Genomic DNA, 22,492 nt, shown 5'->3' with positions numbered 1-22,492 from the left:
CCCTCTGTCTCCTATTGCTGACGATCCTTCAGCTCTACCATCTCCCACCTCCTCTCCCTCCTCCAGTCAGTAACTCTTCTTGCCTGTTCGCTCGAGGCCAGCCCCTGGATACCAGCTATTGTACTGTACTACTGTACTTTTCAAGGTACTGTACCATAAGCTTAAAAATGTTTTCTTTATTTTTTGTTTGTTTGTTTTTCATGTATTATTTGTGTGAAAAGTATTATAAATATGTTACAGTACAGTACTATATAGCCGATTGTGTTAGTTGGGTACGTAGGCTAACTTTGTTGGACTTACGAACAAACTGTACTTACAAACGTGCTCTCGGAACAGAACTCGTTCATATGTAGGGGAACTACTGTAATATTGCCTTTTTCTAAAGATGTGGGGGACATTGAGACCTTTGGCAGATGACCAACACGTGCAACTCTCCATTTAGGGATTTGTTTTTGAAAAATGCAAAGTTTTATTGACCACTGTGACCTTGCATCATGCTTCCCCTAGATGGGCTCGAGGCACCGAGTAAGTGCTCAATTAATGCAGGCTGCCTTGAGCAGTGCGGGGAGCAGAAGAAACCCCAAGATCCTGGGGTCTGATCCCAGCTCTGCCATTCACCAGCTGTGAAACCTTGGGCAGCTTATTCATTTAGATATATGCCTCGGTTTCCTCATCACCATTAAAGGAAAAAAAATACCACTTTCATAAGAATTAGCTTTGGATCCATCCATCCCCCAAATATACATTCACTGAGCGATTATTATGCTCCAGGCACTGTTCCAAGTACTGTAAGTGCATTTCCCATTTAACCCTCACGATACCCCTGGATATAGGGATAACTGTCCCATTTTAGACATGGGGCCCCAAGGAGCAGAGAGGTTAAGTGACTTGCCAAAAGTTTCATGGAGAGTAAGTGGGAAAGCCAGGATTCCCACCCGGCGGTCTGGCCTCAGAGCCCCTGCTGGTACCCCCAGGTATCGATGTGACAATTGTGAAGGTGCCTCATACGGCAGTGCCAGCCACCCTGAGCTGGAATGTGAGAGTTGCAAGAGGCATCTCAGGAGTCATCTAGCGCTATCTCTTCTATTCCACAGATGGGTAAACTGAGGCTCAGGAGGGGACATATCTTGCCCGAGATCACACAGCTCATTAGTGGCAGCGACAGGACCAGAAGTCATGTCTCTTATCCCCCCAGTTCAAGGACCCATTACTAAACCCCCTCCCCAAGGGTACCCAGCAGCTTCAGAGCTGAGATGCCCTTGGGAACTCTGCATTACAAGAGTCGTCTGTAGACTGTATGGACTTCCCAAGCTGAAGGTCCCGGAGCACGAAGCCAGAAGCCATGCCCATGCTGTCCTCCCTTGGGGAGCGACAGACACATCCTCTCACCTGCAGCGTCAGCGTGACGGTGAGGATCCCAAAGAAGAGGGTCATCAGCCCAAAGCCACCAATGAGGAGGGGTCTCCGCCCCATGCGCTCGATGACCAAGCCCTAGGTCAGGGTCAGAGAGAGACGGTTACTACTCCCCTTCTAGCAGCGAGCGAAGGGGACCATGATGCTTGGAACTGCACTGGGGTCGTTGTTAAAGGATGGCTCTGACCTGGAGGCGCTTGGCCACTTCCTACCCTGCCACAGACAGAGGAATGATCTTTACGAGAACGGAAAAAAGGGAGGGAGAAGAAAGTCACAGCTCTTGAGCACCGGCAATGTGCTGATACAGTCACCTTCGCCCCAATCTTCCTCACTGGGGAGGGCGGGCTTGTCCTCAGAAGAGATGTGGTCGCCCCGCTCTTCCCCCACCTTTGGATCCAGCGGGTGGAAGTTAAACTCTTTCCATCCTTTATGCCGCGTGTCGTGGGTGTTCCGGGGGCAGACTTGGGGGGAAGCCCTGGGTGCGGGGGAGTGGGCAGAGAAGGTTCTGTCGTTTTCCACGCTGCCTGTGCCTGGGTGGCTCAGCTTCACTCTGGGTGTGATACTGGGAAGCCCAGGTGACTGCAGCCCCTGAAGCCATGTCCCCCGACCCAGCTTCCTGCAGCCACAGTGCTGTCACTGGCCTCCAGCCGGCTGCCCCGTGTCTCCCTCTCAGGCAGGTAAGGACAGGCTCTTCACGGAGCTCCTTCAAATGCCAATGGCCCTGGAACATCGTGATCCTATCTGAGTCTCAGAGACAGGCAGCCTGGGGCTTATATCCTGGGTCTACACTTTCCAGATGTGTGAAATTTGACATGTGACTTCCCCCCCTCAGAGCCCCAGGGCCTTTACCTGTGAAAGGAGGACAAAATACCCTCCAACAAAACTGTCTGGAAGGTGTGCACAGGTTAATAAGAGACTGTGTTCAAAACACATAGTAAGTCTTCCGATGTCAGGTGCCCTCCCCTCCTCATCCCTCCTACCCCCATTTCACAGAAAGAGAACATTGAAGATCAGAGAGGTGAAGTAACTCAGTGGCCATCACACAGACATCATTAAGGGGAAGAGAGAGGGGGAGAGAGAGAGAGAGAGATGGAGAGACAGACAGAGAGAGAGAAATTAAACTCAGGACATCTAAATAAAAATCTATGGCTTTTCTCAACTGGGCAATCAGGCAAGGCTTCCTGGAGGAGGCAACAGCAGGCAGAGAGGCAGGGAGCAAAGGCTTGGAGGCTGGAAAACCCTGGTCAAGTGAGTGATCTGGCTTGGACAAAGGGAAGCAGTGACACTGCTGGGGGCCACGACGCCAGACCAGTGCCTCTGCTGTCTACCAGCTTCAGATGACGGTTCAAAAGCCAGAACATAGAGAAGAACTGTCGCCATCCCGCCCCAAAGCCTCGGGGTCTCTCGCTAAAGGAGTCCTGCTGCAGGAAGCCTAGAGCCCTCCTCCTTTTCCTCTTTCCCTCTTTCCTCATGCCCTGCTCTGGAAAAGGCAGGCAAGGGGAAGCCAGCTGGGCACGCTCTCCCTGGGCTCAGCCTGGGCTGCTGTCCTGCTGGTGCAATGGGCACTGAGGGGTGAGTGGGCACCGCTCTGCTGGCTTGCTGAGTGCCCGGGAGGGGCTTGGGAGGACAACAAGCCTGGATGACGGCTACATGTCTCAAAAAACATCCATGACTTTCCCTTGGCAAGGTTTTCCCCCTGCCGCCCAGGGAGGCAGGGTGGACCCACGTGTCTAAACTTGGCCTTCTTGACACCTGACCCAACAGAGCAGAGCACAGGTGGTGTCCAGAGGCTTGTGGGCCTGAAATGGGCAGGTCTGGGTTCAAGTCCCTGCTCTGCCCCGTAGGGTCTCTGTTCCCAGGACAGTTGACTTAGCTTCTCCAAGCCTGTTTCCCTACTTGGAAAATGCAAATGATGACCCTGCCTTTGCAGTGAAGCTGTGAGATCAGAGGCAAAGAACTCATGGTGCCTGAAATAGGCTTGAGAACAACCCGGGCTTCTGAAGAATGGCAGGAGATTTGCAAGAACAAGTCTTGCAGTCAAGGTGGGACCTGGGGTCTGGTCCCAGCTCCTGCCTCTAACAGGCCGTGTGGCCTTGAGCAAGTCAGTCAATGCTTCTGTGTCTTCATTACTCCTCTTTTTTGATGACGGTGGGTTAGTGTGGGTGATCATAGCTGATGGTCATTTGCCAAGTACCTGTTATGTGGCAGGTGCTGCATTCATTAAATACCTTCCATGTGTCAATTCATTTAACCGTCACTACAACTTTATGAAGTAGGTTCTGTTACCCTCCTACACTGTTGGTGGGAATGTAAATTGGTGCAGCCACTATAGAACACAGTATGGAAGTTCCTCAGAAAACTAAAAATGGAACTATCACATGATCCAGGAATCCCATTCCTGGGCATATACTTGTAACAAAACTATAATCCAAAAGATACATGCACCCTAGTGTTCATTGCAGCACTATTTACAATAGCCAAGACATGGAAGCAACCTAAGTGTCCATCGACAGATGAATGGATAAAGAAGATGTGATGTGTATATATATATGTATATCATATATATATATATATAAAATGGAACATTACTCAGTCATAAAAAAATTAAATAATGCCATTTGCAGCAACACTGATGGACCTAGAGATTATCGTGCTAAGTGAAGTAAGTCAGACAGAGAAAGACAAATACTATATGGTATCACTTATATGTGGAACGTAAAAAATAATACAAATGAATTTATATACAAAACAGAAACAGACCCACAGACGTAGAAAACAAATTTATGATTACCAAAGGGGAAAGGGGGTGGGAGAGGGATAAATTAGGAGTTTGGGATTAGCAGATACAAACTACAACAGATAAAATAGATAAACAAAAAGGTCCTACTGTATATATAGCACAGGGAACTATGTTCGATATCCTGTAATAAACTATAATGGAAAAGAATATGAAGAAGAATGTATATGTATAACTGAATCCCTTTGCTATACATCAGAAACTAACACAACATTGTAAATCAACTATCCTTCGGTAAAAATTTTTAAAAATTAAAAAATAAGTAGGTTCTGTTATTTGTCTGATTTTACAGGTAAAGAAATTGAGAGACAGAGGCTTTGGGAACTTGTTTAAGGTCACACGGATGATAGAAGGCAGAGCTGGCATCATCTACAGTCTCTTCTGGTTTGTAAGAAGACATTAACATTTTCCCAAGCAGAATAGACAAAGCACCACTTCGTAAGAGTGCACGGTTGCATCTGGGTGCCCGGCACCCTCCTCCCTGCACCCTGACCATCTCCCTCACTTGAAGGTCAGGAGCTTCATCTTTGTTTCCCCAGAACCTAGAAGATCACCTGGCAAGTGTGGAGCCAGCGTTTGCTGATGGAGTGAAGGTTGATCTTTGTAAGATAAGTATGACAGTTCTCATTTCGCAGAGGAGAAGGATGATGAGGATGGTAAGTTTACTCCATGGAAAGCCAGGCCCAGTGAGAGCCATGGAGGAAGCAAAGATTAGCAGTTGCTGGGAAAGTTCTAGAGAGAAAGAAGGGAATGCATCTAAGTCATCTCTCCTCTCCAAGTTTTCATGACTTGAGTCCAATCAAAGGTGAGGCCCTGATAGGGGCTGCCAGGGCCAGAGAAACATGGTGGGAAGCTGGACCCTTGGGAGGTGGGGATGGAGAAGGTCGGGGACACCAGGATCAGAGTCCCAGAGAGATTATGGAATTTGTCAAAAGTCACTCAGAGCTCTTCAGAGATAAGGAAGTGGAATGAATGCTCTCTCACACCACAGGGATGGCTGAAAAATATCTATGCTCTTGGACTCAGTCATTCACCTTTTGGGTATTTATCCTAAGGAAATAGATATTTGGTCAAAAATTTGTGGACAAAGATCTTCATCGCAGTGTTATTTATACTAATGAGGAAATAGAAACAATCTAGAAGTCCAACAACTGAATTGGTTAAATAAATTCTGGAACATCCAGATGATAATTATGTAGGGATTCACATATTTTAAAAGAATTTAAAATAACATAGAAAAATCTTCAGTGTATAATTTTAGGTGAAAAGAGCAGGGCATAAAGCTGTATAGACATATACAGTTTTGTAAATTACAGTTATGTGAAACTAATACATTCTAGAAAAATATATGCAAAAATAGTTTGTAATGGCAAATTCTGGTTGGGGGAATAATGTGTGACTGTGATTTTACTTGTTATTTTTCAGTCACTTCCAATTTTTCTACAATGAGCTTTTAAAATTTTTTTAAAAAGAGAGTAAAAGATAGACTTAGCTAAAACTCAGAGATGCAAATTCCTATTCCCTGAGCCACAAATCTTTACTTTTTCCTGATCATCAATGATTTCCAATACCTGCACTGGCAAATTTTCATCACTGTGTATAATCTGTTTCTGCTACAATCTAAGGATGTCATAGCCATTCTTACGGTTAATGGGGCTGAGCTCAGAGTTAAGCTAGCACTGGAAATGAAGCCTGCTCATAACTGGACCATTTGGGGGCTTCATCTCATAAATATCTTAGGGGGTTCAGTTAGTGTACCCAGAGACAGAGCGCAGAAGTGACTAGAGACATTATCATGACAACCGTCACAGTCTTCAGGAGACACTGAGGTTGCTACACTGAGATTGACGTGTATTGCACTGTCACGCTGAACTTGTTACTGATTTCAGTGTATTGGGTGTTTTTTTTTTTTTTTTTTTTTTTTGGGTTTTTATTTTTTGTTTGTTTTAGCTTCTTTAAAGGCATCAACACTGATTTCAGAGTCAGAAATTGTGCCCCAAACACAGACCAGTGAGAACCACTGTCTCACACCATGGTGCCAACATTCGAGCGCTTTGGCGGGGGAATTGGCTGTTTCGTGTCACTAACGTCCCTGCATGATCCACTAACCTGAGCCAAAGTAAAGCTGGAAACAGTGTCTTTGATTTGGAAACAGTTTGTAAATATGGTCTGGGAAGACGCCAAGGCAATGACTGTGAAAGAGAAAGAAGAGATGGCAACAACCCTCTCCATCCTAGTGAGAAACAGGGTCAGTCTCCAGGGCTCTCTTCCTCCTTTAAATAGCACTGAAGTGCAGCCTGTCAAAAGGGATTAGAGTAAACACGGTATTTCCACTCGACATTGAATCATGAGTGAAGACATGAACTCAAGGTGAACAGCAGCCTCTGAAGGTTACTGGTGTCAGCTGGGGATGAACTGTCAGCCTCCTGATGCTTCCAAGAAAGTCCGTCTTGAGCCAAGGTTTGTCATCCATTCAGCAGCCATTTACCTGTACCTACTGCCCACCCCACAGTGCTAGGACCAGTGGTGGAATAATAATGGTAAAACCTTTTTGTTTTTGGTTTGTTAGATTGATGTGTATTTGATTCAGTAAAATGGACCTGTTTTAACTGTGCAGTTTGGAAGGTTCTGACAGATTTCTCCACCCATAAAACCCTGACCACAACAAGATACAGAACATTTCTGTCACTTCAAAGTTCCCTTGTCCCTCCAAAGTTCCCTGGCCCCAAGAAACCACTGATATGCTTTCCATCAGTTTAGATTAGATTAGTCTAGATTAGATGAGAGTTCCATAATGGTCATCAATATGCTTTTGGGATTTGTTCATGATGTATAATCAATAGCAGAGCAACTAAGCCCGTGTACCACAACTACTGAGCCTGCGCTCTAGAGCCTGTGAGGCACAACTACTGAAGCCCGCACACCTAGAGCCTGTGCTCCGCAACAAGAGAAGCCACCGCAATAAGAAGCCCACGCGTCGCAATGAAGGGTAGCCCCTGCTCGCCGCAACTAGAGAAAGCCTGCGTGCAGCTACGAAGACCCAACGCAGACAAAAATAAATACATAACATTTATTTTTAAAAAAAAGAAAACACAAGGAGAGATTTTGCCAAACTTATGTGGATAGTATGATTGTAGGCGATTTCTTCTTTGTTTCTATTTTCTGTATTTTACAAATTTACCCTAATGAGCTCATGCTGATTTCTCATAACAAAATACTTTACCAAAAAAAAACAAACAAAAAAGGGAAAATCCAAAAAACAAACGCTGTAAATTCCCCATGACTTTCATTCCAGACTGACTGTGATTTCCTGCTGATCAATGTAAAAATTAATAACAACAATTGGGTAGAGTCTATAACTCAAGACAAGAATTTTGAGAAACTTCCAGATTGTGAAACATCAAGATATTGTCCCTCTAACAAAAGACTGTGAGTGGAAGAGGGAGGCAGAACATCGGGTCTCGACACTCTTATGACATCCGTTTTTAAAAGCATCTTGTTAGAATGCCCCATTAAGAGCAGGGAACAAAATAATGTGTTCTTTCAGAAATGAGTCAGAAATACACTTGGAAGCCTCTGCCTGTTTGCACTGGCGTCAATCTTGTCAGTGCAAATCAGTGAGCAAGAGTGGAAATAAAAGGTCAAGGTAGAAGACATAGGAATAGCTCATAAAGGGTGAAACCAAAGACCAGAGAGGTTGATTGCATTGTCCAACATCACACAGCCAAGAATTTCCAGAGCCAGGATTCTACTCCAGTTAGGTCTGTTTGCAAAACCTCTGCAATTTCTGCTAGATTCTGAAATTCCCTAATGTTTTATCCATCCCCCCCACCCCCCCTCCCCATATGTTTATTTTACATATCAAAGGTTGAGAAAAAGTGATGAGCTCTATATCTCTCTTCTTTTGGACACTGTTGCTTATTAATAAGTTACCCTCTTGATGGACCAATGGACTGGAGTGTACTTTCTCCTTTTCTTTGCCTTGCAAACTCCTACATGTTTGGGGTGGTGATGACAGCTAATGGTTTTAAAGTGATGGCAACAGAACTTAGGCTCACATGGACTCTGATCTGGACTCCCAGGGAGATATGGCCCTCTCTACAGGGTGCCCACCCCAATGTGTCATTTGGGACTAAATGAGAGTTCAAAGAAAAGAACTACTTATTGAAAAGAAGACAGTAGGGAAACAAGATGTAGATAAGAATATTCTCTAGATAGGTGAAACGTCAGTGATAAACTGCATTATAAACTCCCAAAATTCAGACACTTCGGAGTGACAAAGGGCATGTTTCTTTAAATTCATGCGCTTGTTACCTGGGGGTCCCTGCAGCTCTGTTTACCACCCCATGATGTTCTCAGGAATAACCCTCAGTTTACTCACAGAGAAGATGGCAGCCAAAATCTCGATGCCACCTGTGCTCAAGGTGATGTATGGGATCTTTTCCGGAGGGATTCCAGCTTTTCCAAAGATACTGTTGGTGTAGAACCAAATCTATAAAGCAGGAGAGAAAAAGAAGGCAGGAGGGTCAGTGAGAGGCGTCTATTTTCTAAATTAAATTCAGGTACAGGGTGGTCTCTGAGATTAGCTGCTAAATCCAGAGGCATAAGGTGGAGCTATGCGGCTTGGCCGACTGCTTATTTTCTCCTTTCTCCCACATTTTCCCTTTCTCCAATACTAACAGAATGTCTACATTACTGGGAGCAAAATGTGCTCAGCTAAGTGTGGCAATGAGATATGAACAGAAATATTGGTGAGGCTTCCAGGAATTCTCCTTAAAAGGAGATTTTCATGAAAGAGGTGTGATCCCTTTTTTGCCCTTCCTCCTTTCTGCTGCCAGGATGGTGAATGTGATGGCTGGAGCTTCAGCAGCCCTCTTGGGACACTAGGTGACCTCAGGACAGCACTGCTTTTAGCCCCCATGGTAACTTTGTGAGAATTAGATACGTTCCCTGATCCACAAGACATTTTACTGTCATCCACTGGAAACTGTCATAATAAATCTATAATGGGTACAATATGAATGAAGCTCCTGAGAGTTCTGCAACTCACAAGCTGCATAACTATACATAGAACCCTTATGGTATGAAAGCCCCAGTTGAGATGCTAGAGCAGGAAGTTAGAAGGAGACTGTGTGAAATCTCTTGCATTCCTATACACTAATGATGAAAAATACAAAAGAGAAATTAAGGAAACACTCCCATTTACCATTGCAACAAAAAGAATAAAATACCTAGGAATAAACCTACCTAAGGAGACAAAAGACCTGTATGCAGAAAACTATAAGACACTGATGAAAGAAGTTAAAGATGGTACAAACAGTTGGAGAGATATACCACGTTCTTGGATTGGAAGAGTCAACATTGTGAAAATGACTACACTACCCAAAGCAATCTACAGATTCAATGCAATCCCTATCAAACTACCAATGGCATTTTTCACAGAACTAGAACAAAAAAATTTCACAATCTGTATGGAAACACAAAAGACCCTGAGTAGCAAAAGCAACCTTGAGAAAGAAAAATGGACCTGGAGGAATTAGGCTCCCTGACTTCAGAGTATCCTACAAAGCTACAGTAATCAAGACAGTATGGTACTGGCACAAAAACAGACATATAGATCAATGGAACAGGATAGAAAGCCCAGAGATAAGCCCACGCACATATGGTCACCTTCTCTTTGACAAAGGAGACAAGAATATACAATGGAGAAAAGACAGCCTCTTCAATAAGTGGTGCTGGGAAAACTGGACAGCTACATGTAAAAGAATGAAATTTAGAACACTCCCTAACACCATACACAAAAATAAACTCAAAATGGATTAAAGATCTAAATGTAAGGCCAGACACTATCAAACTCTTAGAGGAAAACATAGGCAGAACACTCCATGACATAAATCACAGCAAGATCCTTTTTGACCCACTTCCTAGAGAAATGGAAATAAAACCAAAAATAAACAAATGGGACCTAATGAAACGTCAAAGCTTTTGCACAGCAAAGAAAACCATAAACAAGATGAAAAGACAACCCTCAGGATGGGAAAAAATATTTGCAAATGAAGCAACTGACAAAGGATTAATCTCCAAAATATACAAGCAGCTCATGCAGCTCAATATCAAAAAAACAAACAACCCAATCCAAAAATGGGCAGAAGACCTAAACAGACATTTCTCCAAAGAAGGTATACAGATTGCCAGCAAACACATGAAAGGATGCTCAACATCACTAATCATTAGAGAAATGCAAATCAAAACTACAATGAGGTATCACCTCACACTGGTCAGAATGGCCATTATCAAAAAATCTACAAAGAATAAATGCTGGAGAGCATGTGGAGAAAAGGGAATCCTCTTGCACTGTTGGTGGGAATGTAAATTGATACAGCCACTATGGAGAACAGTATGGAGCTTCCTTAAAAAACTGAAAATAGAACTACCATATGACCCAGCAATCCCACTACTGGGCATATACCCTGAGAAAACCATAATTCAAAAAGAGTCATGTACCACAATGTTCATTGCAGCTCTATTTACAATAGCCAGGACATCTAAGCAACGTAAGTGTCCATCGACAGATGAATGGATAAAGAAGATGTGGCATATATATACAATGGAATATTACTCAGCCATAAAAGGAAACAAAATTGAGTTATTTGTAGTGAGGTGGATGGACCTAGAGTCTGTCATACAGAGTGAAGTAAGTCAGAAAGAGAAAAACAAATACTGTATGCTAATACATATATATGGAATTCAGAAAACAAAAAAAATAAGTTCTGATGAACCTAGGGTCAGGACAGGAATAAAGACACAGACATAGAGAATGGACATGAGGACACGGGGAGGAGGAAGGGTAAGCTGGGACGAAGTGAGAGAGTGGCACAGACATATATACACACTACCAAATGTAAAACAGATAGCTAGTGGGAAGCAGCCGCATAGCACAGGGAGATCAGCTCGGTGCTTTGTCTCCACCTAGAGTGGTGGGATAGGGAGGGTGGGAGGGAGATGCAAGAGGGAGGAGATATGGGGATATATGTGTATGTATAGCTGATTCACTTTGTTATACAGCAGAGACTAACACACCATTGTAAAGCAATTATACCCCAATAAAGATGTTAAAAAAAAAAAAGAAGAAGAAGGAGACTGTGTCCATACTCACTAGCGTGATTCAAACCTGGGCATTTTGGAGTGTGTTAATAATGATTGCAGGATAACAGGCATAAATAAGGGCTGCCCTCTGCAAACCACCGTGTGTGGTCCTGGGTCTGCTGTATCAGCCCTCCCAATTTCCTTCATGTGAGAGAGAAGACCTATGTTATTTAGATCACTGTTGAGGTTTCTGCCACATGAGGCCAAACCTAACCCTAACAGATACTCACAGGGCATCAGACAATCACTGATTTGGAGTTTGGAGACCTGGCTGCATCTTGAACTACCTGTGTGACCTCAGGCAATTCCCTCTGCCCTGCTGAGATTCCTTCTCCTCCTTGGTCAAAAGAGGATAACCACGCCCTTCCTGGGAGATGTCAGGAACTGGGTAAGTCACTATTCATGGATCTAAAGTTTTGGATCAATAGGCTGAACATAAATCGTTTGTGTCCTCCCAATCCCAGCCAGTTCCTTGAAAAGCAAGAGTTTGCTGAATGATAGAAAACCATGCAGTCTTGATACATGAAATCTGACAAGAAAACGTGCTGCCTTGAAGGGCTTTGAGAACATTTATAAACTGATCATCGTTAAGCAGAAACATTAGGGCTTGTTGCTTATAACTTGTCAGGGTCGACTGTAGCTGGGTGTGCTCTCTGCATTTGGTTCTTTGTTTCTGGAGAAAGGTCTTGTTTCTACAGATTTGTCTTTTTACCAGCATTGGTTGGAAAAAAAACTTTCACACATCGGGGGAGAAGTTATAATTTAGGACCTACTCATATCTACAGATGGTTTTGCCAACTAAAGAATGTCACTCGCTATCCGGCTCTACAAGGATTAGGTCATTAGCCACTGCAGTCGCTGACCTTCAACACACCCTGAAAGCAGTTCAGGGTGGAGGTCAAGAATGAGACACTCCATGCTCTGGGAAAACTGGCAGAACAGGCTTTCAGATAGATGTTTTTGAGAGAAAATTTTATGAACCCAATTTCTTGCATTTTCTCATACTTAGAAAAGCACTAAAATCATTGACGAGACATATGCTCCTCGTGACTAGCAGCGACCTTCTACTGAGATGTGTGCTTGATTGCATGTACCCCCTTCACCAAAATCATATATATACTGATCTCCCCCGCTACCTCTTCGGAGCAGTTCCTCAGAGCTATGTGAGAGGCTGTTTCTTGGGCTATAGTCCTCAGTAAGCTGAACTCATAGCTCTCACTTCACATTTTTTTTAATTCAAAAGTTTATTTTTTCGTAAATCAGTAATTCTACATAAAGTTATAGGCACACCCAGAGACTCCAGTAAAAACTACCGCATGAATTTTTCTGAGCTTGTGGGCATTGATGCACTTGGTGGCAAAAATTGGTTTTAATACTCACGTAAAACAGGGACTTCCCTGGTGGCGCAGTGGTTAAGAATCCGCCTGCCAATGCAGGGAACACGGGTTCGAGCGCTGGTCCGGGAAGATCCCACATGCTGTGGAGCAACTAAGCCTGGGCCAAACAACTACTGAGCCTGCACTCTAGCGCCTGCAAGCCACAACTACTGAGCCTGTGTGCCGCAATTACTGAAGCCCGCGCGCCTACAGCCCATGCTCTGCAACAAGAGAAGCCACCGCAATAAGCCTGCGCACCACAATGAATAGTAGTCCCCGCTCGCCGCAACTAGAGAAAGCCTGTGTGCAGCAACGGCTTGTAGCAGCGAAGACGTAACACAGCCAAAAATAAATAAAATAAAATATTATTTAAAAAAATATTCACGTAAAACAAAGACTCTCCTGCTTTTGTCTGCCTCTCATTTGAATGAGCTGATAAATTAGAATTTTAGACTCTATCTTTGCTGTCATGTCCATAGAGTACAGAAGTAGCTCCTGATAAGTTCATTAATTCCTAAAGCTCTTAGGGCTCTGACAGAAGCTAAAATAATTCCAAAAAGCCTTAGTCTCCACTGGATTTGTTTATATGATCTCTTCTCCTTTTGAAGGTAACTGATTCCCCAGCACACCTTCAGGGTTGGATCAGAAGAGTTTAGCTGCCTTTCTTAATCTTCACCCAAATTCATGGATTTTCAACAGTCAGCGATCTCTCTGGGCCCTTTCCACCCCCAGCTGCCCTGCTGCAAAGGTGGATCTGACATTTGGATCATTCTCAGCTCTGAACCCCACACCCTGACCTGCTCATATTCCAGAAGCTTCCAGCCTCTGATCCCATGTGATATGTGCTCTCCGTGGAAGCTATGTTCCGGCCTCCTGCGTGGTGCTCCTTCCTGGCTTCTCACACCCCTTCCAACCCCCTTCCTTCCCTGCTTCCAATTCTCCCTTGTAGCAACATTGCCAGGAGCGTCCCTGACGGGTTTAAGTGTTAGTGAAGAGAGTCACGGTGCATAACATTATGGGCTCACGGGGACAGTTATAAGTGGCCCTCCAGTCATCTTATACTTAAATGCATTTCTGCAACGACAGGCAGAAATCGGCCCTTTGGACCCTCTCCCCATCCAGGGCCTGCAGGGAGGACCTGCTGGGCTGGTCCTGTCGCCATGGGGAAGGCCTGTACATCACACAAGCTGTCGGCCTCATTTTGCTGGCTCCACGAAGCCATCGCCCTCTCTCTGCATCACCTTACAGAGCAGGAAGGTAACTCTCTGCATCTGCTCCCACTGAGTTTTATTTGGTCTGAGGGCGTCGACCAACACGGAGGCACCAGGCAGTTTGGAGCGTGTCCCCCGAGGACCCTCCCGCGGACTGTGATTTGTGTTGACCTCATCCCGACACAGCTGTGCTTTTCCTGGTGGTCTGGCAGACTTCAGCCACTGAGGCACATGGTGGAGAGGAAGGAACAGCAGTTCTGAGAGGCCCACAAGCCGGGATTTCAATCCCAGCACTGCTTCTGTGACCTGTGGGTCTGGAGGCAAATGATTTCATGTCTCGAAATCTCCGTTCTCTGAAAGAAGGTAATCATACTCTGTCTTTCAAGGTTGTCGTGTAAGTTTTTTAAATGATGAAGTAAAGCATCTTTTCTCTAATTGGTGCATAACAAATACTGGGTATCATTTTGGAAGATTTCCATCTCTCTACGGAGATGTGACTGCTCCGTGGTAAAGGAGAACATGGGCCAGTTGTGTGCATGCCTGGGGCAGAAGCACCTCTGCATCTGCCTCAGCCTAGCCTCCTCCCTGTGGGATGGACCTCTGGGGGACTTTGCAGGGGTGGGGTGGGAGGGGGGCACAGGGGAGGATTTGGGCCTCCTTCACTCCCTGCCTCTAATGCCCTAAAGCCCTCATGCTTGACTCATGACGTGTTCTAGAGACAAAGTGTAACATGCAAATTATATGCAAATTATTTTCATCTCTCAACCGTGTGTGAAGGGGACCGTGCCGGAAGATCAGCGAGACCACACACAGCTGACAAGGCAAGAACAGGACAGAGAGCCAGGCCTGTTTGCTTCCTGCCTGCACGGGCTGGGCTGGGCTCTGAGCCCAGCTTACTGACTTGAGATTCTCTTCTAGCCTGTTACTCCCTGACTCTTACATATACCCATGGCCTTGACTGTAGTCAGCCATCAGCTGAGAGATGCATCTAACCTATCTCCCTGGCTAAACATCAGGAGCAACAAAACACCTGATGACCTTTGCCCAGAGCAGGGTGCTCCCGGCACAGAGTATGCACTTAACATACGCTTGCGAGACTGGTCCGCAGAACGGTGGTTCCCCCAAACAGTGTCCACATCCCAATCCCAGGAACCTGTGACTATGTTACATTACATGGCAAAAGGTCTGAAGGTGTGGTTAAGTGAAGGGGCTTGAGGTGGGGAGGCTACCCTGGATTATCCAGGTGAGCTGCAAATGTAATGGCAAGGGTCTGTATATATGGGAAAAGGGTGGGAGGTCAGAGGTCAGAGAGAGAAGACCAAAGGATGAAAGCAGAGGTCAGGGAGAGAGAGAGAGTTGTAAACACAGAGGTGGTCTCCACAAACCAATGGTGATGCACAGCATCTACTTTGAAGTACAGAAGACAGGGGGGATCTTTTATTAAACACTGTGTCCCAGAAACCGTGCCAATGTTTCACCTACTGTCTGGCAGGACCTCCTTTCCCTTCATTTCCTTCTCCCATTCGGGTAACAGGCCTCTCTCTCAGCCCAAGAAATGAGGAACCACATAAGGGATCAGGATAAGGCAGGCAGGTACCCTTGGAAAGAGGAAACTTGCCTGCCGGCTTGTGCTGGGCTCTCTGTGCACCTGCCTCCGTAGGAAGCTTGCGTTTCCTCTGCTCTATGCCGGGAGGGAGGGAGGTGCCCTGTGGGAGTGGGCCTGGGGTTGCTTCCTTCTGTTGAGACTGGGTTGGAGCCTTAAATCCGGGAATGCAGAATTAACCCCAGCTTCTGAAGTCACACCCTCTAATCTAGTTTCACTTGGAATAGAGCTGACATTTTGATCTCATCTATCTGATTCCTGTGCCAATCTCTCTAATCTGTTCTGAATTTCAGAGGGGAAGGAAGGGGTTTATATATTGTATCCCCAAACCTATCACCTACATGACCTAATTTTATCCTCCCCATAACCAGTGGGGTAGATATCTTGTCCCCATTTAACAGATGAGGAAACTGAGGCTCAGCCAGGGGAGGACTACACAGCTATGAGTGGCAGAGCTGGGATGTCAGCCTTTCTGCTGCCCTCTGCTGCCTCTGGGTGAGAGGCCATCTGAATTCCCTCCTGAGATGGAAGGAGGTGGGTATTAGATCAGGTGGAGTCAATCTGAGAGGTGAGAGGGAACAGAGTGCATCATGGGAAAGGATAACAACAGGCTGGGAGGGAACAGAGTGCATCATGGGAAAGGATAACAACAGGCTGGGAGGGAACAGAGTGCATCAAGGGAAAGAAGTCTGCTGCACAGAAAAGCAAGACCACCACCGAGGGAGGAGCTTCGCTCTTCTGATAACTCCCGAAAGCCCAGACCCTATTCCTCGGCAGCACTGCTTCATCCAAAGCCCCAAGCCAATGTCATGCCTCACTCTCATCAGGCCTTGCTTCAACCTGATAATGGAGGTAGAGGAATGGGCTGGCTCTCTCCGCCTCTCTGGGTGGGAGCAGCTGAGGCCCAGCTGCAGTGGCCTACCTCACTCTGGAAAACAGGACCTACAATCCACTCCAGGCCGTCTCCAGGGCGAGCAGGCTTGTAACAGCCCCCAACACTGCCGAATGCCAGGGTCAGGGCAAATTAAAATCTGAAGTCCCCTCTCTGTGAGCTTTGGAAATAGGGGAGGCTGTGAGTGGACCTGATGGGTTTGACTCCCAGCAACAACTCCCGGCGGTGAGAACGCGGACAGGGTCTCAACCTCCCGGCCCTGCTCAGATCCTTCAAGTGGTGTGAGAATTAGGTTGGATGAGGCACCTGGAGCGCCCCACTCTCTGTGCTCAGTGAAGGGCGGCTCCCTTCCCTGCCCCTCACTCTTTTTCTTCATGGAAATCCAGAAAGATACAAAGTCAGGACTCAAATGTTAAGAGGCGTCAGAAAATCTTAGCTTTTAAAAGCTTTTCTAAGAGTGCTGGGTTACCTAGGTTTTCTCCTCCTCTTACATAAAAATATAACCTCACCCTACCCAGCCTTTAGCTAACTGCTACCACCTTTCTTGTCTCCTTTGAGTTATGTCCCCATTTTACATCTCAGTGATTGAGGTCAAGGGGTTAAGTGGTACCCAGGGTTACACAGCTGGGAGGTCAGAGGAAGTGGGCTGGAACCCACCATCCGGTGGTCTCATGGCAGGGCTTTTAAAACAAGAAAATAACTAAAATTATCTAGCACCACCTATGCGGCTGGCCCTGTGCTGAGGCTTTGTACACATCCTTTTATCTGTCTTCACAACCTTCATCTGGGCTTTAGTTTCCCCACTTTACAGCTGGGGAAACAGGCACTGAGCAATTATGGCAACTCGTCCCCTAACTTGCAAGTTCAATGCTGGGAGTTGAACACACACAGTTGACCTTGAACTTCTGCTCTGGACCACATGCTAGGGTGGCCACATGGAGGGTCCGCATTTAGCATTCTTTCCATCCATGGGGACAGAGCAAGTTCTTCCTGTGAGATGGTCTCAGTTATTAGGGTAACAGAACATTTCATTCTTCTAATTTGAGTTAGAAAGTTATTAGGAAGAAACTTCAAAATGAAAGCTGTTTCTAATGCTTCTGAAGTTGTGATTAGAAGTTTCATGCAGAGCATGATTTGGGCTTCAGAATTCCTAATGATGCTTAGACAAATGAGGTGGACCTTCACATGGGTCCCGGCCAGCAGAGGAGGAAGGGGTCATGCTGTGCTACAAACCTATCTCAGGCTTTCCTGTCTCCTGCCCTCCCTCCATTCTCCCAGCCTTGTCTCCCTTCCATTTGACTGTTTATCAGGGGTGTGGGACGTCTGGTGCTCTGCTAGGCACGGGTGTTACACGCCCATCCTTGCCCTCCCAGATCTAGTCTAGCAGGGGAGGGAAGTGTTACACAACAATCACACAGGTAAAGAGTTCGAGGGGTACACCAGCTCCCTGGGAGCCCTGTGATGCTTGGGCCCCCACCAAGTGGACAAATATGGTGGCAGTAAAAGGCCTCTGAGCATCTAGAACAGATGTCACCAGGCCCATGTGGCTTATTTCCAGCTTGCACTCTGAGCCGCTCCACTCTTGTTTTACATTTATTTCTAACAAGCTTGGGTGTCTTGCGTCCCAGCCACAGTGCATATCGGAAGCAGCAAAGTTTGAAAATGTGTGACATCGAGAGAGAAGTAAACAATGCTAGAAACAGTTTTGCTGATACCAGCCAGGAGGAAGGAAGACCTAACAGAAGCTCAGCAGTTACCATCAGAGATAGTCCACGTACACAATTTCATATAATCCTCAAGGCAACTCTGAAAAAAAATGAGTATATCATCTCCATTTTCCATAAAAGGAAACTGAAGTCTGGAGAAGTTGGTATGATTGGCCTCCTCTGTTCAAGAAGAGAGGAATCCAGAAGAAGGAAGGGAAACCCAAGGCAGGTAAGAGTACCATCATCATCATCCTTGACCTTCTAGAAGATTCCAGAAGGTTCAAGAAAACTATGGCTTCCTTGCACCAGGTTTGGCAGTTGGTCCAATTTTCATCAACCCAAGGACTTGGTAGAAACAGTGCCCTCCTTGCCCTTGCTCTTCTCACCCTGTACTCTTTGCCTTCCTAAACACTCAGCTGCCTCCCATATGCCATGGGCTGCTGGAGACACAGGCACCGTGGGAAGGGCCTCCATCCTCAAGGATGGTTGGGGGGAGGGGAGCAGTGTCAGAGAGACTAAATATTTGCACAAAATCCTGTTTTTTGTGCAAACGACAAATTGCTCAGGAGGAAGGCAGCTGTATAAAATAAGTAATTTTAAGTGACAAGTCTAATTTTAGAGAAATGAACTTGAAAGCTATTGTGAGAAGGAGGGGAAAAAAACCAATATGACACTGAAAAGGAATTTAGAAATAACTAAATGTTAAATTCAACTTTCACTTGATTTTCTAGTATGTGAAAACCATTCATTGACTCTTTAGCCAAAAAGTACTGAACAATACGTAATGCTTGTTTAGGACAGTGGTTCTCAACTGGGGGCAATTTTGTCCCCAGCAGATGTTGGGCAACGTCTGCAGAAATTTTTTATTGTTATATCTGCTGTCATCTAGTGGGTAGAGGCCGGGTAAGCTGCAAAACATCCTACAGTGTACAGGGCAGTCCTTGTGGCAATGAATTTTCCAGCCCCAAATGTGCATAGTGCTGAGGGTGAGAAAGTCTGGTTTAGTGCAAGGTATAAGGTCTTAGAGATGGGCTGGCCAAACTGGCAGGGCATGTGACTTTGACAGCACAGGCATCACCCACTGTGACCTTGAGCAAGTCCTTGACCCTCTGTAAGCCTCAGTTTCTTCATCTAGAAAATGGGGATGGTGCCACCTACCCTGAAGGACATTTGGAGCCAGAATAAAGTGATGAATGGAGATGTCTAGCAGTATTTACAACTGTCTTAACATATGCACCATGTCCTCCCACCCCCAAATAATTTCTGGTAAAACTAAGGGGACAGAGCAAGTCTTAAAGGACATTTAAAGTTTTTCATCTGTGTTAGATAGCTCTCTTCCTTGGTGTCATGAATTATTTGGATTAAAAGGTAGCAGGTGCAGGGAGAGAGATTGGACTGAAGCACAGGACAGTTGGGCTCTGAGGCTGGGATTTGCTGCTAACCAGTGTTTATCCTTTTGTATGTAAGACGGAAGTAAGACTTGTCCCCTTGGCTTCCTAGGGATGACCTGGGGACACAGCCCAGTGACACATATGGGGATGCTCTGAGGGGGCCTTGGGGATCCTTCCTGCTCGAGGCTTAAGCACCCAGACCTTGTAGCCAAATGGCTGGGGCTCAAATTCCCTTTCCACCATTCCTAGCTGTGTGACCTATGTCTCTGTGCCTAACAGTCATGCCTAGCTCACAGGGCTGCCATGGAGACAGCTCTTGGCTCATATTAAGTGCTAAGTAAGTGTGTGCTTGATTATTATTACAGCTGAGCAGACAGAGGCTGGGCAAGGGAAAGCAACTGGCCTGGTTTAAAACTGCAGGTTTGTGGTCACAGTGAGACAGAAAGCCAAGCCTCTGGATCTTGGCCCAGAGCTCTTTACTCTAGGCCATGTCAGGTTCCATGCAAGCCAGAAGTATTACTCCTGATTTAAAGATTAAAAATAATCCTCAACAAACTAAGAATAGAAGGAAATTACCTCAATGTAATAAAGGGCATATAGTTGTTTTATATTATTTTAGACACACGAGAATTCTCATGTTTACTGTTTGCATGGTGTATCCTTTCTCCATTTTTTACTTTCAAATTGTATCTTTATGTTTAAATGTTTTTCTCTTGTAAATAGGATATACTTGAGTTTTGCTTTCAGATGCATGCCAATAATCTCTGTCTTTTACTTGGAGTATTATTTCCCATTTACATTTCATATAATTGTTGATATAGTTGGGTTTAATATACCCTTTTTGTTAAAAACAAAAAAAAAATGCAAAACAAACAACCCGCCCCAAAACAAAACAAAACAAAAAAATAAAGGGCACATACATGATAAGCCCACAGCTAACATCATACTCAACGATGAAAAACTGAAAGCTTTTCTTCTAAGGTCAGGAAGGTCTTAGAAGGATGCCCACTCTTGCCACTTTTATTCAACATAGTACTGGAAGTCCTAGCCAGAGAAATTAGGCAAGAAAAAGACAGAAAATGCATCCAAGTCAGAAAGGAAGAAGTAAATTATCACTGTTTGCAAATGACATGTTCTTATGTGTAGAAAACCCTAAGATACCACACACACACATACACATACAGAATGTTAGAACTAATAAACAAATTCGGTAAAGTTTTAGGATACAAAATCAACATACAAAAATCAGTTGCATTCTATAATCTGGGTCGTCTTAGCCACTGGCTGAAGGATTCAGGACAACCATTCTTTAAAGTGCCTTGACATGTGATGGAGAAATTGGACAAAACTCTTAACATCTATGAGCCTTAGCTTCCCCTTCTGAAAATGGGTGCTAAATCATAACAATCAGTGATTTTAGGATATACCACAAATATGGTGATATCATGGGTTAAACCCTATCCTTCATAAATATGGTGGCTCTCTTATTATAATAATATAGCCCCTTGCCCTTCTCCCCATCTCAAGGTGCCTAAAATATTCTTGTCCAGTTTGGTCTTTTCTTACAGACAGAGGTTTTTTGCAATCTGAATATTTTCCTGTAGACAAGTAAAAGCTTAAAGTGTTATTTTGCCAAGACTCTGTTTTTGCTCCAACCTAGCATTGAATAATTTTTTTCTTGCTCCATCTGAATCTTGATAATGTAGAGAATGCAGCATTTATGATTAACATTACCCCATGGGATGGGGGGAGTGTTGTATCCTTCAGTAGTGCTTTGGAATAAATCTGTACTAGATAGTAACTCTCACAGTTATTTACTATTCATTTGTCTGCAATAAAAATTTTATTTAATGTAAAAAAAAAAATCAGTTGCATTTCTATACACTAACAAGGAACTATCCAAAAAGGAAATTAAGAAAACAATCCCCTTTTCAACAACATCAAAAATAATAAAGTACTTGAGAATAAAGTTAACTATGATGGTGAAAGACTCTTACATTGAAAACTACAAAACACTGATGAGAGAAATGAAAGAAGACACAAATAAATGGAAAGATCTTCCATGTTCACGTATCAGAAGACAATATATATTAGTTAAAATGTCCATACTACCCAAAGCAATCTACAGATTCAATGCGATCCCTATCAAAATCCCAATGGCATATTTTACAGAAATAGAAAAAAATAATCCTATAGTTTATATGGAACCACAGAAGATCATGAATAGCCAAAACAATCTTGAGGAAAAAAACAGAACTAGAGGCATCACACTTCCTTATTTCAAAATATGTTATAAAGCCACAGTAATTAAGACAGTATGGTACTGGCATAAAGACAGACATACAGACTAATGAAACAGAAGAGAGAACCCAGAAATAAACCTATGCATATACAGTCAACTGATCAACAAGGGTGCCAAGAATATTCAGTGGGGAAAGGATAATCTTTTTGACAAATGGTGTTGGAAAAACTGGATATCCACATACAAAAGAATGAAATTGGACCCTTATCTTCACTCAAAATGGATTAAAGACTTAAACATAAGACCTGGAACTGTAAAACTTCTAGAAGAAAACATAGGGGGAAAACTTCATAACATTGATCTTGGCAATGATTTTTTGAGTATGACACCCAAAGCAAAATTAGACAGGTGGGACTACATCAAACTAAAAAGCTTCTGCACAGCAAAGGAAATCATCAACAGCACACAAAGGCAACCTACAGAATGGGAGAAAATACTAGCAAACCATATATACCCGATAAGGGGCTAATATCCAAAATATATAAGGAACTCCTACATTTCGATAGCAAAAAAATAAAAATAAAGCAAAATGACAATAACAAAATACCCCCCCGCCCCCCCCCCCCCCCCCCCCCCCCCCCCGCCAAAGCTTCTAAAAAACCCTGTTAACAAGTGGACAAAGGACTTGAATAGACATTTCTCCAAAGAAAACATA

At 44.5% G+C, this 22,492-nt stretch overlaps 1 protein-coding gene across 4 annotated transcripts in view; it reads right to left on the bottom strand.

Moving 5' to 3' along the window:
• Positions 1-22,492, bottom strand: part of SLC2A9 (solute carrier family 2 member 9) — a 192,245-nt gene that overhangs the window by 63,232 nt on the left and 106,521 nt on the right. For 3 of the 4 annotated variants that reach the window (XR_005020012.1, XM_036853255.1, XM_036853257.1), the window contains exons 8-9: positions 8,592-8,702; positions 1,390-1,491 (exon numbers count right to left, since the gene is read on the bottom strand). Coding sequence is in view for 3 of the 4 variants with exons in the window: in XM_036853255.1 (XP_036709150.1) it covers positions 1,390-1,491; positions 8,592-8,702 (213 nt within the window). In the remaining variant the exon portion in view is untranslated. The remainder of the gene's footprint in view (positions 1-1,389; positions 1,492-8,591; positions 8,703-22,492) is intronic. The other variant, XM_036853256.1, reaches the window with a different exon arrangement.

This window comes from Balaenoptera musculus, chromosome 5, assembly GCF_009873245.2.
Source record: "Balaenoptera musculus isolate JJ_BM4_2016_0621 chromosome 5, mBalMus1.pri.v3, whole genome shotgun sequence".
Lineage (NCBI taxonomy): Eukaryota > Metazoa > Chordata > Mammalia > Artiodactyla > Balaenopteridae > Balaenoptera > Balaenoptera musculus.
Note: the sequence above shows the minus strand (reverse complement) of the source record. Positions and strands in the feature narration are given on the sequence as shown.